Consider the following 15,909-nt stretch of genomic DNA (forward strand, 5'->3'; position numbering starts at 1 on the left):
CAAAGTCGATCATTGATCTCCGGCCGAAGGTGGTCTGGTACCAGGTACACTTATGCTCAAACATGGTGTTTGTTGTGGCCAAACTGTGACTAGCACAGAAGTCCAATAACAAAACACCACTGGGGTTCAGATCGGGCAGGCTGTTCCTCCCAATCACCCCCTGCCAGGTTTCTCCATCTGTGGTTGTATTTATGGTGGCAAATCAAATCAATAAATACAATCACAGAGAAACCATAAAAGATCCAACCTGCCAGTTCTGCAGTCTGACCACCAACCACTGCACCTGCATGCATGTTAGAATCTGGTATTAAAATAATGTTAAAACCAGACTGTATGTAAAAGTGTTTGTAGCTTCCAGGTCTGAAAAATTGGGCCAACTAAAAGTCTTTGTTTGGAAGGAATGGCCGGTGGTTAAATGTGTTCAATGGCACCAGACTTATAAATAATGTGTCTTTTATGTTCCTGTTAGACAGATGTGAGATTTACGATGTAGTGTGGAGGCGTTTCTTTCTCTCGCATGACGTTAAAGTGTGAACACTGAAACTTTCCTCAGTACACCAACAAATAGTGTAATAATAGCACAGACTGGATATAAAAGAGTTCGTAGCTTCAGGTCTGTAAAATGGTTCCGATGCAAAAGTGTCTTCAGCTGCAATACCAGCGAGTGCCACTAGAGGTCGGCTCCAAAAAGCCTCCGGCTCCATAGACTCCCATTCAACTTCTCTCATCAAATCCAAAGTGAATAAAATGTGTCCATCAGTTATCTCGGTGTTGTTAGCTAAAGTCACTCCTTCTTATTAGTTTTCTGGAGGTCCATCTGAAAATAATCCCTCATTCATTAGAAAAGAAGATTCAAAAATACCTTTTTTATTTGTTAGTTTTGATGGTTTTGTGGATCAGGCCTCCCTGCTGAATGGTAGAGCTGAGAATCAGTAGCGGTCTGTAAAAAGCTGCCAGGTTAACATTAAGGGCTGTTGTGCAATTGCACCATTGTTAAGGTGTATAATGTAGGCATGTTTTTTAGCGGTACACATGTCTATTTATGTTTATATGCTTATTAATGTTTGTTTTTGTGTTTGTACATTGAGAGAACAAGTTACACCGGGAGCCAAATTTATTGTCTGTGTAAACATACCTGACCAATAAAGCTGAGTCTCATTCTGATTAATAATGTTTCATGTTTGTTAACTCAACAGAATATCCAATGAAACCACCAGTACAGTGTGATGAGAGTGTTTCAATAACTGACTGTTCCTACATTGTTGGTCTTTGAGCCTGCAACACTAATCGTTCACAGGTTCATGAAAATACAAAGAAGTCTTAGAAGAATAAGAGCTGAAACAAAAGATGAAGCACCAGAAATGGACCATGAGATGACAGGTCATTAACAAGCATCACCCATCAGTGATGTCATCATCCATCAGTGATGTCAAAAACCATCAGTGATGTCATCGTTGATTTATGAACATTATGAATCCTCCAGTTCAGATTCTGTCCGTTACCATCTTTGCTAGTTCGGAGCGGTTTGGAGCAGGAAGTGACCATATTTGGACGAGCTGGGGAGGAGCCAGCGGTGGATCTGATCGATCTGATCGGAAACCTGACGATGCTACGTCCCGCCCACCGACAGCTGTAACCTGACTGCACCACAGGCCTGTCAATCAAACAGACACGCCCCCCAAAACCAGGTCTTCTTGAATCTTCTTTTCTAATGAATGAGGGATTATTTTCAGATGGACCTCCAGAAAACTAATAAGAAGGAGTGACTTTAGCTAACAACACCGAGATAACTGATGGACACATTTGATTCACTTTGGATTTGATGAGAGAAGTTGAATGGGAGTCTATGGAGCCGGAGGCTTTTTGGAGCCGACCTCTAGTGGCACTCAGTGGTATTGCAGCTTAAGAAACTTCTGCATCGGAACCATTTTTCAGACCCAGAAACTACAAACAGTTTTGTATCCAGACTGTGGTCGTTACTGATCTTTGGTCAGTTGCTCTACAAAAGAAAAGATACAGATTGGAAATAAATCCCTGAAGGGAGAGAAAACCATCCTCGACTAGCCCGCCGTTAAAAACACTTCAACTCAGACAGACACAACACGGTGGGAACAGATAGCATTCATCACCGCTTTGTGTTTCCATTCTTCTGTTGGCCGTCTGAACTTCTCATGGCCTTCTCATGTTGACGCAGAAACACAAAACTGCATCAAGGCTGTTGCAGTGAACGTCACCGCTGACTGTTTTCTTTTGTTTTATCACATCAGTCTTCACCGCCTATCACAGCCTACATTTGTGTCTGCCTTTCAAAGCAGCACATGATATACTGTATACTAAAAAGAACTTCTCCAGACAATAGCACAAATGGTTTGTAAGTGAAAGAGTTCAGTGTGTTGCTGTGATGTTACAATAAGCTAAATATAAATCTACATCACAGGGTTGGATAACAGTTGCAGGATGTTACGTCTTTATTTGTGGTCCACACACTCTGAAGTTTTATGTTTGATCGTCCTGACAGTTCAAAATTCAGCTTCCACTGAAACTGACCTGACTTTGGTTTCTTTTTGGTTTACTTAATATTCATATCAAAAGTAATAAAACATCCCATCTTTAGTTATATAGTTACTTGTTCAATGACAGGAATTGAGCCAAATTAAATAAGTTGAATTTCATATCTGAACATTTTGAACTCGGTATGTTATCTTATAGCTGATGAGTTTTTACACTGTATAATTAAAAATTAATGAAAAATATGTAAATGAATAGTCACATGCACAGAACGGGGGGAAGCCTTTGTGAGAAAGTTTTCCAAGGTACTTCAGGACCTGAGTTACACACATTTGTTTGAGCAATAATATTTTCTTTTGCAGAAAAACCGAAACAAGGAGCTAAAAGACACAAAAACACAGCTAACTGCAAAGTCAAGTGATAACTGCCAAATCACTAAGAGTGGCTCTTTTCTCATACTGTCAGCTGATCCTTTGTTCATAATAGATATGTTAATTAATTTTGTATGTTGTTTTTTTTAACCACAAGTTTTAATGTTTCCAACCAAGATAAAAGCCCTGAGTGGGAAGAATCATCAAATCACTGATTCCCTCATTCATGCCGCCTCTGGTTGATCCCGATTGGCTGACAGCTTGTGAAAACAGATACACCTCAACTTTCCATCCGAGGTCTGGGAGGGATGAACCGGTGACGGCCGGCCGGCGTCGCGTTACCGAAGTCAGGGTCACTTCATGAAGAATTCAACAGGCGAGCCGCCATCTGTGACGGGCTCCGTGTTTACCATCAAATCACAACAGAGGAAGAGGAGGGAGCAACGCCTTCTTCATCACCTGCTGGAAAACAACCAGGATCAATCTGGGACTCATGCAGTATGAACAGATATTTTAAGAACAGGACAGAATGAATTGATGTGTCCTAAATATAAAGTCACAAAGGAAAAACCTGCAGATTACATAAACGTACCTGACATCTTACCAAGAAACCAGCGGTGACCGTGACGTCGATGTGGTTTACTTCACTTTCATCAGATTAATGTTGAACTCTGCTGTTGAGGCCGTTTAATGCTGAAATAAAGCAATTTCATTTGAAGATAAATGTGATCAAGCTCAACAACTTTATAGATTCATTTTCTGTCGTTGTGTAACTTCAGCGGCTGTTTGGTCTCCTGAGGGACATTTGTTTTGGGCTACTTTACTTTTTTCTTTCTTCCATTGTTTTCCAAATTCCACATTTCAGAGGTCCAAAGTTGAGTTTAAAGGAACTGTAAGTGATGTATATTTGGTTGCAGAGCCCTCATGGTGCAGCATCAAGTCTACAGACAAACTACAGTAAATGTTAAGTATCTTTATTTTGGCTTTTAAAGCAGCTGCATTCAATTGAATGTTTGTTACGGAGGTTTTCTGTAATCAGTCTCTTTTCCAGCAGATAAAATGCTCAATAGATTTTATTGACTTCTGAGACCTTCCAGTCTCCGTCACTGATGAAAGCTTTGATGAATCGAGCGGTGTGTTTGGGTTTTATTGTCTTGTTGCAGGATGAAGATTCGATGAGACTGGAGGAAGTGACTGAAATGTGTCTGTACATCTATAAATGTGTCCCCCATGTCTCATTGGAACAGTTTCTTTCTCCATAGTTTGACTCTCCATTTCATCATGAAGGTCATTTTTTTTTCTCTCATCTGTCCATAAAACGATGCTCCAGAACCTTTTGTGCTTGTTTTTGTATGTTTTGGTGAATCTGATCTCATCTGTTGCTTCCTGCTGCTGATGAGAAGTTTACATCTTTTTATAGTCTGCTCTTTAAGTCCTCCACAGACTTTAGACTGAGAAACTTTCACACCGTCTGCCTCTCGACTCGTGGTGATGTCAGTGAGAAGTCAGTCGGTTCAGTGTGAAAGCAGCATCAGAGCGATGAACGACAATGACTGAACGCTGGGTTCAGGCACTTATACCAACTTCCTGTTTCATTTCCTACTCAGTTCACACATATGATGAAATATCTGCAAGTAGTTGCACGATGGTGACAACTGATTAGCAAATGTTAACATGCCAACACACTAAACTGAGGTATTGTACCTGGTAAATATTGTAACAGCATCCTGATGTTAGCTTTTAGCTCAAGCTTTTGCTCAAACACGCTGAAGAGGAGAAAAACCTGAGAAAAATCTGAATGCACCAACAGAATTAACGTGAGCATTGGTTTTCTATCTCTGCTCTCAGGGTTTGCTGATGAGATGGAGGCTATTAGCAGCGATCAATAAGTCTGCTCTCACTGAGCTCCAACACAGGGAGGGAAAACCGCAGTGAGCAGGCGATGCAGCGAGGACGACAGGATGACAGGATGTGTTCATGTCAGGACCCCACAGACACACAACGTCTGGTTCGTCCAACCGAGGAGGGTTGGAAACAGAAGTTTATGAACGGGTGGTAAAATAATTCAAAGACTTCTTGACAGCCACGGTGAGAGTTGTGTGATGATGCACCTGAAACGTTGTGTGTGGATATCATAGAGGCATCGCACGGGGCAGCTCAGGACACACCTGGTTTCCTTTCTGGGACAAAAAGAAAGCAGATCAGAAATCAGATTAACCAAAGTTAGAAAACAGTCAGTAATTCATGAGATTCAGGTTATGACATCTTAAATTTGATTTCTCTTGGAAGTTAGGACTTGTTGTGCAACAAATGTCTCATAAATCGGTCAATATAACTTTGAGAATGAAGCAGTGCGAGACATCCTCCCCTACGTTTCAAAAAAACGTCATTTTTATGTCACTTTCATTAATAATTTGGTCAAAAAAGCAGAGAAACCAAGTGGGGTGTGTTTCCTTTTTCTGTTTTTGATATTTAAAATGGAGAGAGGGTCCTTTCTGTTTGTAGGGAGGCTGATCCAGTTCTCTGCTTGGGAAAGGTCTTTTTCCATCGTCACATAAAACCTTTACAATAATGTTGAAGTCTGAGAATATAACAAACTGCTGTTATCAAGGATTTTAAGACCAAGTTTGGTAAATCTCAACACACGTCACATAATTCAGTGGGTGGAGCTCGTACCTTAATGTTCACATGAAAACATGTCACCTTTATTTTGTTCTATCATTTAGGGAGAACATCATAATTATGCATAAACTATGAAAGACACACTGCCTTAAAAGTATATGTTGTAAAATATCATTCGGTGCTTTCTTTAGAAATTCAAAAGGTGCTCAGAGGAGCTGAAGGTGTCTGCAGTGAAGGTCTGAGAGAGCATCAGCAGAGGGTCCGAGACTTCACACATTCACCCGAGAGAAGTTTCCACAAAATATGATAAAATATGATCACTTTGTTTGACCTTCAGGTGATATGTGTTAAAAGCGCTGCATAAAATGAAGTTCATTACTGCATACTGATAGAAACTTTAGCTGAGAGCACTTTGAGTATCACTTATTTTCTGTCAAATTAAAGGTGCTGATGGATCCTGAGGAGCAAAAGATGTAAACTGATATGAACAATGGCACTAAAGATTTCCATTGTATAAAATAGCTTGGATGACATGTGAAGGCACTTCTCTGAATTAAATAGAACATTTATTGATTATATCAATTGAATTAACTTGCATAATACTAAATATGTTTGAAATAAACTGTGGCCAAATTATAATATTTCGTGTTATTTCGCCCGATGTGCAGAGCTTATTTCTGTCTGGTCTACATATAAAACACGCTGGAAGATTGAGCCTCTGGATGATGACGAGCAAAATGCTGACCTTGAACCCAAACCTGCCTTTTTACAGGTTAAACAACAAAAAACAGTCTTTGTTCCGTTATTTAAAAATGTTAAGAAAATTAAACCGTATAAAGTCAAAATTATTTCAGGTCCAGTGATGAAATCAGCGTTTATAAACAGAGGCACATTGCATCTTCCGAGCCAGCCCCTTTCCTTGTTAGATGTGTAGTAGTGGAATGTACCAAATATCCAGGTAGGGGGGGTGGTTAGGGATCACAAAAAGATCATTTCAGCTAAAACCTCAAAAGTATAACAGTGTATAAAAAGCAGTGTCAGTTATATTGTATTTATGAGCGATATCTGATCAACTATTTTACGGTAAGGACTCGTTCACCGGCTGACGTTGGCGCGTCGGGGGGCGGAGAGGCCCCCGCAGGAGTTGCGCACTTCCAGCTTGAGGAGTCTGGTGCAGAAGTCTGAAGCCGCACTCACCGGCAGGAGAGCAGAAGGTGATGATGCCAGCTCCGTGCTCTCACAACTTCATTCCTTGAGACGCATCGTTTCAGAAGAGGACGCCTGGTTTTACGCCCAGGTGAGTCTCCTCCTCGGCGTCTCCAGCGGGGTTTGTGTGTGTGTGTGTGTGTGTGTGTGTGTGTGTGTGTGTGTGTGTGTGTGTGTGTGTGAGAGAGAGAGGGAGGGGGGGGGGGGGGGGTGACTGAGGTACCAGTGCGCAGGATGAAGCTGGCGAGTGAATGATGAAACACCTCACATGGATGTCATGAAGACGGAGCGGGAGGGAGGACGGTAATTTATGATTTATGCGCATTCTTTCGAGAACCCATTGTGCCCCAGTGGAACAACGAGCCACATAGCACGCGCTGTTTCTTTATTTCAATCTATCGCTCCGTTTGTGTCCCTGTAAAAGCACCGGCCTGCTTTATTTCACCAGAGGTCCTGAGTCATGTGCAGACAAATAACAAATAAAACAGCCCGGGTTTGTCTTTGTGCGTTGAGTCGGTTGAACCCAGTCAGACCTCAACTGCCGTTTTGTGCCTGAAGGTTACTCAGCATCTGCGCTCCTTTTGGCTGCTCGTGGTGCGTTCACTGGATTATGAAACGGCGGCCTTTGCCTCATACGAACCGGGCTGTTCTGGACGCGGCAAAGGAAATAATTTAATCACTTCATCCGCCGCTGGGTGTAAGAAAGGGAGGCACGCCGAGGTTCGTGGTCGCATCCTAATATTAATGATGTAAATGTGTCTGTAACGTGAAATACAGACGCTCTGAGGGATGCTGAAATTTAGGAGACAAGGATGTGGCGCACCTCAATCCGCCGCGTGCCCACACCCTTCATTCTCTTCCAATGCTGCTGGTAGGATATATTAAACTATATAAATAGATAATTGGTCAAGTTGGTGGTTTCCAATCCCTGACAGCTGCAGGGGAAAAAGACTGTTTGGGTTTGTATGCAAATGTCTTTGTCCTCTCAATTATTCAGGGGCCTGAAACGTGATAGTGTCCACACCGACCTGACTCCGTCCAGTCAGCAGCCAGGCTGCTGCTTGTTGTAGTTGTTGTTGTTAGAACAATGACTGAGAATAAAAAGGATCCCCATTCATTGATTTTGCTGCCTGCCATGTGACTTCCATGTGAGAAATAACTCAGCTCTGTGGACTTATTCCCAATCAGCTGAGGTGTTTTGGAGTACAGAGTAAAATATGTGATTTATGTTTTATAAAATGAAAGTAGGATTAAATTTAGACACTCCACTGTTCAGGTTGTTTAGTTGAATTACGGTTTGTTCAGTAAAATGTCTGTTTCATCTGTCTTGACTTGGTTTTACAGTTAGAAACCGGTTTATAAAAATGTTTGGGATGTACGAATTCAACTCAGACAGAAATTCGTGAAGGAACTTCGAAGCTGAAACTGTCTTTTAAAGTTCTCACTTGTCCTGCCAGCATACTCACCACCTGCTTTCTTCTCTGGCCCGCAGATATCTGGTGATAATGAATGAATAAATCACTTCCTGCTCGCTGAACCTTTACAGACTGTCTCGAATCCCTACGGGCCCTGAACACCTTCCAGCTCGCCGCTTTGCGCCGTCAGAGTTTGTAACTTTTCACAGGCGCCTCCGCTGCCCTCCCAGCCCGCCAACCAGAAAGACGTTCCACCCCTCGCCGCCGTTTGCTTTATCAAATGCCCAAAAACAGCAAGGCCGTCAAGAGAGAGCTTGACGACGATGTCACAGAGTCTGTCAAGGACCTGCTTTCCAACGAGGACGCCTGCGACGATTCCTTCAAGAAGAGCTCGCTGATCGTCAACAACCATGAAGGTGACGGGAAAGAGTGCGACGTGGAGGAAGGCGGCTCGGACGGCGAGGAGGAGGAGCGCCCGGCCTGGAACAGCAAGCTCCAGTACATCCTGGCCCAGGTGGGCTTCTCTGTAGGCCTGGGCAACGTCTGGAGGTTCCCCTACCTGTGCCAGAAGAACGGAGGGGGTGAGTCACACACACACACACACACACACACACACACACACACACACACACACACACTCACTCACTCACACACACACACACTCACTCACTCACTCACACACACACACACACACACACACACACACACGAGGGGAAGAGCATCACCTTAGTGGTCATAAATGACCTCAGAACGGAAGCGAACAACACGCCGTAAATATCTCATGACTCTTGTGAATGAATCAAACAGAATCCAGCTGTTCTCCAGCTGCACGTATGACTGCTTTATTACATCATGTTCATCAGTGTAGTTCTGCAGGAACAAAGACACTCACAGATCCTTACAAATCTGCTCCAGTCAGCCCTGTTAAAGTTACTACATTACACTGTTACTGCAAGCTAAACACTTCCTGTCTTTCAAAAATAAAAACCCTCTTGTGTTTCATTTAGGCAGAAACCTTTCATTTCTGAACAAGGCTTTTATTGTGAAAGGTTTGCAAAAACCCTTTGGATGAGATATCCAGGACAACTGATGAAAACAGCAGGGTTATATTGTTGGTTTATTCAATGAAAACAATAATAATATACAGTAACTGGATGTAAACCTGCTACTGTAGGAACAGTATTCAGAAACAAAGCCTCACTTTCACACAGACGATCATGAGTTTTCCTAGTTTAGATCTGATAACATGTTAGTGACCAGAGTGAAATCCTGACCTCCGGAAACACGACACCATCGCTACGACGAGTCCAGCGGAGCGAGAGGACGAGTCAAACCGTCCACTTTCAGCTGAGATGTCAGGAAACCCGGCGCTGCTCAGGAGCAGCGAGCACGTAGAGGAGGCCGTGAGAGTCGACATGTTTAACTCACCGAGTCAGAGTTGACCCACACGGGGAGTTTTAAAGTTCACACAAGGTGCCACATTAACGCAGAACAACAACGTCAAGGGTTAACTGACTAATAGTGCTAAACTATTCCAGAAACAAGCAACAGACAGGATTGAAGTCATGCGTGAGTGTTGAGGTGTGACATCAAACAGACTCACATGAACAGCCGTCGAATATTAATGACATCAGAATAACTGGCGGCAGGACACGTTTCTTCATGTCCACAGACGAAGCACAAAACATCACAACATGACACCAGCATCAAAAACAGGTCTGCACATCTGTGTGTTGTAGATGTTAACAAGATAAAACAGAGCAACTCTGAAACTATGCAGAAGACAAACAAGCGTTAAAGAAAAACTCTGTGATCTGCTTGTTTTTTTAAATATGCAAATGTGGAACCCAGAAATAGAAATCTTTGCTGAGAAACCAGAAGTACTCTTCTTTTAAAAAATGTCTGAACATGAGACGTTCAGGGACATTAAGGAGTGTCTGACTTCATGCAGCTGTTATCGTGATGCCGTGTTCTCGCCGTGTTTACCATGTGTTTACCATGTGTTTACCATGTGTTTACCATGTGTTCACCATGTGTTTACCATGTGTTCACCATGTGTTCACCATGTGTTTACCATGTGTTCACCATGTGTTTACCATGTGTTTACCATGTGTTTACCATGTGTTCACCATGTGTTCACCATGTGTTTACCATGTGTTCACGATGTGTTTACCATGTGTTTACCATGTGTTTACCATGTGTTCACCATGTGTTTACCATGTGTTCACAATGTGTTTACCATGTGTTCACGATGTGTTTACCATGTGTTCACGATGTGTTCACGATGTGTTCACGATGTGTTCACCATGTGTTCACCATGTGTTCACCATGTGTTCACCATGTGTTCACCATGTGTTTACCATGTGTTCACCATGTGTTCACCATGTGTTCACCATGTGTTCACCATGTGTTCACCATGTGTTCACCATGTGTTCACGATGTGTTCACCATGTGTTCACCATGTGTTCACCATGTGTTCACGATGTGTTCACCATGTGTTCACCATGTGTTCACCATGTGTTCACCATGTGTTCACCATGTGTTTACCATGTGTTTACGATGAGCAGCAGCGTCCGTTTCATCTGGAAGTTCGCTGACGGAGGCTGAAAGTCGACACCTGAAAGAAACACATTGTTTAGAAAGACGAAGCGGTCATCAGGTCACGGCGTCGACACGCTGTGTTCAAATGGCTGTCTGGAAACACACGTGCAACATACATGTACATTTTGATGACAGTCGTGACAACCTGCTGCCAACAAGCAGGAAGTCCTTCGTGATTCCAATCCAACAACCACATTCAAATCAAAATCACATTTCCCATAATGCTGAGCGTTGTTGTGTTTACACTCTGAGGTGTGTGTGTGTGTGTGTGTGTGTTTCCCTGGAAGGTGATGAGGTGTTGCACTTCCCACCTGCAGATTATGTAAAGCACCCGTCTGCCTCCGCAAAGCTGATTAAAGCAAACCGACTGACGTGTCGGCCAGACAGACGAGACTCGACACTCGTTAATCATCAGATCCTGTTATTATAGCTGAAATCACAAAGGAATCAGTCACAAGTCTTTTGTAAAGTGGATCAGTACAATTTAATGAAATATAATGTGACATATGAGAGTTAAACTGTATTTCAACCAAAAATGCAGCAAAGTTGTTTTTAAGTGAACGTGAAGCTGTTTCGTGTCTTTGTTACACAACATGTGTTCTTCATGAACTCTGATAAAAGTTACACAAAAAAACAAGAAAGGAACATTTCAATATTTAAGTTTTTCAGTTGTTTGGAGGTAAAAGCTGCAGGTCAGTGGGAGGAGCTTCTGTGAGGGGGTGATGGATGAAGTCAGGTCGGTGTGTGTGTGTGTGTGTGTGTGTGTGTGTGTGTGTGTGTGTGTGTGTGTGTGTGTGAGAACAGTCATGTTTTCAGTTCTGTTTAAACGGCTCTGGTCGCTGTAATTAGATTAAAGTGGCAGATCTGGGACTGGAACAGGTCTGTGTGTGTGTGTGTGTGTGTGTGTGTGTGTGTGTGTGTGTGTGTGTGTGTGTGTGTGTGTGTGTGTGTACGTACTCGTGTGGCTTGTGAGGACATTCTGGACAGTTGTCCCTTCAGGGCTGCTGGAGGGTTCAGACTTGGTTTACTTGACACCACTGAATGTCCTCACAAACACTCTTAAATGTTTCTTTGGTATTAAATCATACATGTAGTTTATATTCATGTGAGGTTAAACTGTGTAGAAACTTGCAGGTGTCAACATTCTCCAATGATCCGAACCACCATGTTTCTGTGCACAGTGTCTCCGTTATTGAACTACAACATCGATTTCCTTGAAATTTGACAAATAATTTGAAACAGTGTTGGTTTAAAGGACTTTTCCTCCAGCGCCACCATCGGGTCAAAGTTTCAACTCCTCCATAATTTGGTTTACGACAAAAACGAACGACATTCCCCTCAACGAACGTTGTGTTTTGTGCCAATTAGCAAATATTAGCAGCTCACTTGCTAAACTGAGGTAAAAAAAAAAGGTCTAAAATGTTAACGTCGTACAAATATAAGTGTGGAACTCCGAGCTTGTTTTTGGACATTCCCAGCAACACTTTTAGACCAAACCTGAGCTGGATTTTCTTTTTTTTCATTCAAACTTTATTTACAAAACACAAGCAAAAACGTTCGACATGCCGGAGTATGATTCCATGTTCAGTTTCACATTCTGTCCAAACTACATGTGGACGTTCTGATCTCGGTCCACACTTTCACAGGTTTAATTAATGTTCATCTTAAATCTGTCCAATAGAAGATTATTTATCTTCCATTCAATTGTTAACAACTCAAACATTTGTAAGTTGGACGGTGTGAATCATTTGTCTTTCAAATGTGGCCGTTGCCACCAAAAGTGGAAGAACCAGATGTTTGTGTTCTGGAAGGGAAGAAAACCTGGAAACTAATTCAAGGAACAATGAAACAAGAATGAAGTCTGTGTGTGTCTGAGGAAGCTAGAAGCTGCTGGACAGAAGAATCAGAGTGTTTATTGAGTGTTAAACAGAGGACACAAAAACACGTTGATTTCTGGGTAAAATAATTGAAGCTGCAGATGTTTTGGAGGCTGATGTGGTCACATGATGAGGTCATTTCCTGTCAGTTTGAAACAACACGACTCTGAAGCTGAAGACACTTCTGGATCAGAACCATTTTACAGACCTGAAGCTACGAACTCTTTTATATCCAGTCTGTGTTCTTATTACACTATTTGTTAGTGTACTGAGGAAAGTTTCAGCGTTCAATGTCACGTGAGACAAAGAAACGCCTCCACACCACATCGTAAATCTCACATCTGTCTAACAGGAACATAAAAGGAACATTATTTATAAGTTTGGTGCCATGAACACTTTTAACCACCCGCCGTTTCTTCCAAACAAAGACTTTTAGTTTCTCTTCATCATCATGTGCCTTCAGTCTCTCTGTTCAAACGTATTCCGACTGTCACAAGTCTTCGCTGTTTTATTGCACCGCATTATTACAGCTCGGCTTAATGTCAGTTATTCACCCTGAAGCTGTAACTCCAGAGAGGAGCAGCGTCTGTGTGATGTGCCGCAAAGTAATCCCACTGTAATTTAGGTAATTTTAGATCTTTCCTGTGATTGGACCACACATCACGAGAGGGGAAACATTATTAGAGACACACAGCAGATGTGTGCGTTACAGAGGCTGCCGTCTCTTTTTAGGACCTTTGAAGGCATCTTGTTCAGGTCTGAGTTTGGATGAAGCGTGTTGCAGATAGAGAGATAAAAAACCGGATGTGTGTTCTGCTTCTAGGAACTGAACCGGTTATCTGATGACGGTTTCTCCTCCTTCTCTTTCATCTGACTTTTTGTTTGGTGTTGTTCGGTTTACAGGAGCGTACCTGGTGCCATATCTCATCCTGCTCATCCTGATCGGCATCCCGCTGTTCTTCCTGGAGCTGGCGGTGGGCCAGCGGATCCGCCGGGGCAGCATCGGGGTCTGGAACTACATCAGCCCTCGTCTGGGGGGCATCGGCTTCGCCAGCTGTGTGGTGAGTTAATACATAATCACATGATCAAAATCACTTCGCATGGCCCGTTCTTCTTCTGTGGTATACTACGTCCCGCCCACCGATAGCTGTAACCTGACTGCACCACAGGCCTGTCAATCAAACAGACACGCCCCCAAAAACAGGTCTTCTTGAATCTTCTTTTCTAATGAATGAGGGATTATTTTCAGATGGACCTCCAGAAAACTAATAAGAAGGAGTGACTTTAGCTAACAACACCGAGATAACTGATGGACACATTTTATTCACTTTGGATTTGATGAGAGAAGTTGAATGGGAGTCTATGGAGCCGGAGGCTTTTTGGAGACGACCTCTAGTGGCACTCGCTGGTATTGCAGCTGAAGACACTTCTGGATCAGAACCATTTTTCAAGCCAAATGAAAAAGAACGAAAAGGAGGCGTTCAAAGCTGCTTTTCTAGGTTTCCAGAGTTTCATGCCAATAAAAAGTTCTTCTTCTTTATAAGGTGTTTGTGTGCAGTTAAACTATGATCAGGCCTTTTTCTTTAATAGGTACATAAAGAGAACACAAGAAAACAATTAAATCACAATTAGGTTCAGTTCCAGGAGAAGGTTGGACCCAAAAGCACGGCTCGAAGTCAAAGAAAAGATTTATTAAACCAACAAAAGAGCAAAAAGAGAAGCAGGGTGGGTTTGATCTAACAGGAACGAAAGGTTCAACTGAAGTAACAAAAGAAAAACAAACCAAGAGATGCAAATGAACTCACCGAGAAATGAACTAAAAATCCACAGAAGGGAAAAGGAAGGTAGCTGAATGAACACGAAGTAAAACCTGCAGAATAAATAGTGACCGAGGTGATTGGAGAGGGAGAGCAGCTGGGGACGATCAGGTGACGGCAGGTGAGGTGGGCGTGGCCTGCAGGTAACACAGCAGGGAGGGAGAGAGAGAGGACCACACTCAGAGACTTTCAAAATAAAAGAGGAAACGTTGGACTGGAAACAGAAGACAGGTGCAAACCACAACAAAAGTAACTTTAAAACTGAAATAATGAACAAAAAACGGATCAAATTGTACGAGATCATGATTATTAGTCGTTCCAGTGGTTAAACAGACTCGGTCTCCTCGGTTTTACATCCCTGAAATCTGGATAAAAGTATGCCATAAAAAACATTATGAATATTGAGAATTGTGAATCATGATGCGAATGTAACGAATTTTAGTTAATAATCAACAATAATAAAATCTTGAGTAAGATTAACAGAAATAAAACAGGCAATTTGTAAAAAAAATTGATTAAAATTTGTATTTAATAATGATAAAAAAAAGAGGAAAGTTTTTGTAACCTGAAACCACTTTACGGGATATTTGGTGTCTCTTATTCATTCATGAATATCTAAATGAGTAAAAAAAGAAAAAGGGAAGGAACATTTCGTCATTATTCGAAGGTTCATCGTCTCCTCGTGTCCAAACGTCATGTTTGCTTCTGTATGTGCTGATTTACACGCGTGTGGCGTTAACGCGACTCTCCCGCCTGCAGGTCTGCTTCTTCGTGGCGCTCTACTACAACGTCATCATCAGCTGGAGCCTCTTCTACTTCTCTCAGTCCTTCCAGCAGCCGCTGCCGTGGCACGAGTGTCCGCTGGTCAAGAACAGGACCAGCACATGTAAGACAGGAAGTCACCACTACGAGCCGGGAGTCGTTCGTCGCGCTTCCTTCGCTCGATCCCAGATAAATGTGCGTTCTGTCCGTAGATGTGGCGCCGGAGTGCGAGAAGAGCTCGGCCACGACGTACTACTGGTACCGCGAGGCGCTGAACATCTCCGACAGCATCTCCGAGGGCGGAGGACTCAACTGGAAGATGACGCTGTGCCTGCTGGCGGCCTGGTCCATGGTGTGCCTCGCCATGATCAAGGGGATCCAGTCGTCCGGGAAGGTAAGGACGGTCGGACGTCGTCCCGGAAGGAAGCGGGACGGAAATAAAAGGCATTTTCTGGCCGAGCGTTTTGGAAAATCTTCTCACACGTGATTGTCTCACTTCGGCCCGCCGTAACGGGACTTGACCCATTTCCCGATGAAGCGGTGTCAGATATGATTCTTGGAGCTCGTGTGATCTCGTGTGGGATTTTTCCGGCTCAGCTTACGTTGGCTTAGTGCCACAAAGCTGACAGCAGCGTGACGAGCGTCCGGAAGGATGAAAGGTTGAAAGGTTGTCGTTTGCTTGCAAACTCGCCGCGCTCCTCGTCTCTTTTAAAACATTTTTTACAGATGA

General features: G+C 42.9%; 1 protein-coding gene across 2 annotated transcripts in view; it reads left to right on the forward strand.

The window, feature by feature from the left end:
- Positions 1 to 6,680: 6,680 nt before the first annotated feature.
- The window catches only part of slc6a15 (solute carrier family 6 member 15), a 20,398-nt gene continuing 11,169 nt past the window's right edge, over positions 6,681 to 15,909 (forward strand). Inside the window, exons 1-5 of one of the 2 annotated variants that reach the window (XM_069163033.1) lie at positions 6,681 to 6,798; positions 8,200 to 8,703; positions 13,504 to 13,661; positions 15,177 to 15,303; positions 15,392 to 15,573. In XM_069163033.1, coding sequence (XP_069019134.1) covers positions 8,403 to 8,703; positions 13,504 to 13,661; positions 15,177 to 15,303; positions 15,392 to 15,573 — 768 coding nt within the window. In that variant the 5' untranslated portion in view covers positions 6,681 to 6,798; positions 8,200 to 8,402. Of the gene's footprint in view, positions 6,799 to 6,936; positions 7,011 to 8,199; positions 8,704 to 13,503; positions 13,662 to 15,176; positions 15,304 to 15,391; positions 15,574 to 15,909 lie in introns of those variants that run through there. The other variant, XM_069163034.1, reaches the window with a different exon arrangement.

This window comes from Embiotoca jacksoni, unplaced genomic scaffold (assembly GCF_022577435.1).
Source record: "Embiotoca jacksoni isolate LCO1_2020_lvr unplaced genomic scaffold, fEmbJac1.0.p SCAF_3, whole genome shotgun sequence".
Lineage (NCBI taxonomy): Eukaryota > Metazoa > Chordata > Actinopteri > Embiotocidae > Embiotoca > Embiotoca jacksoni.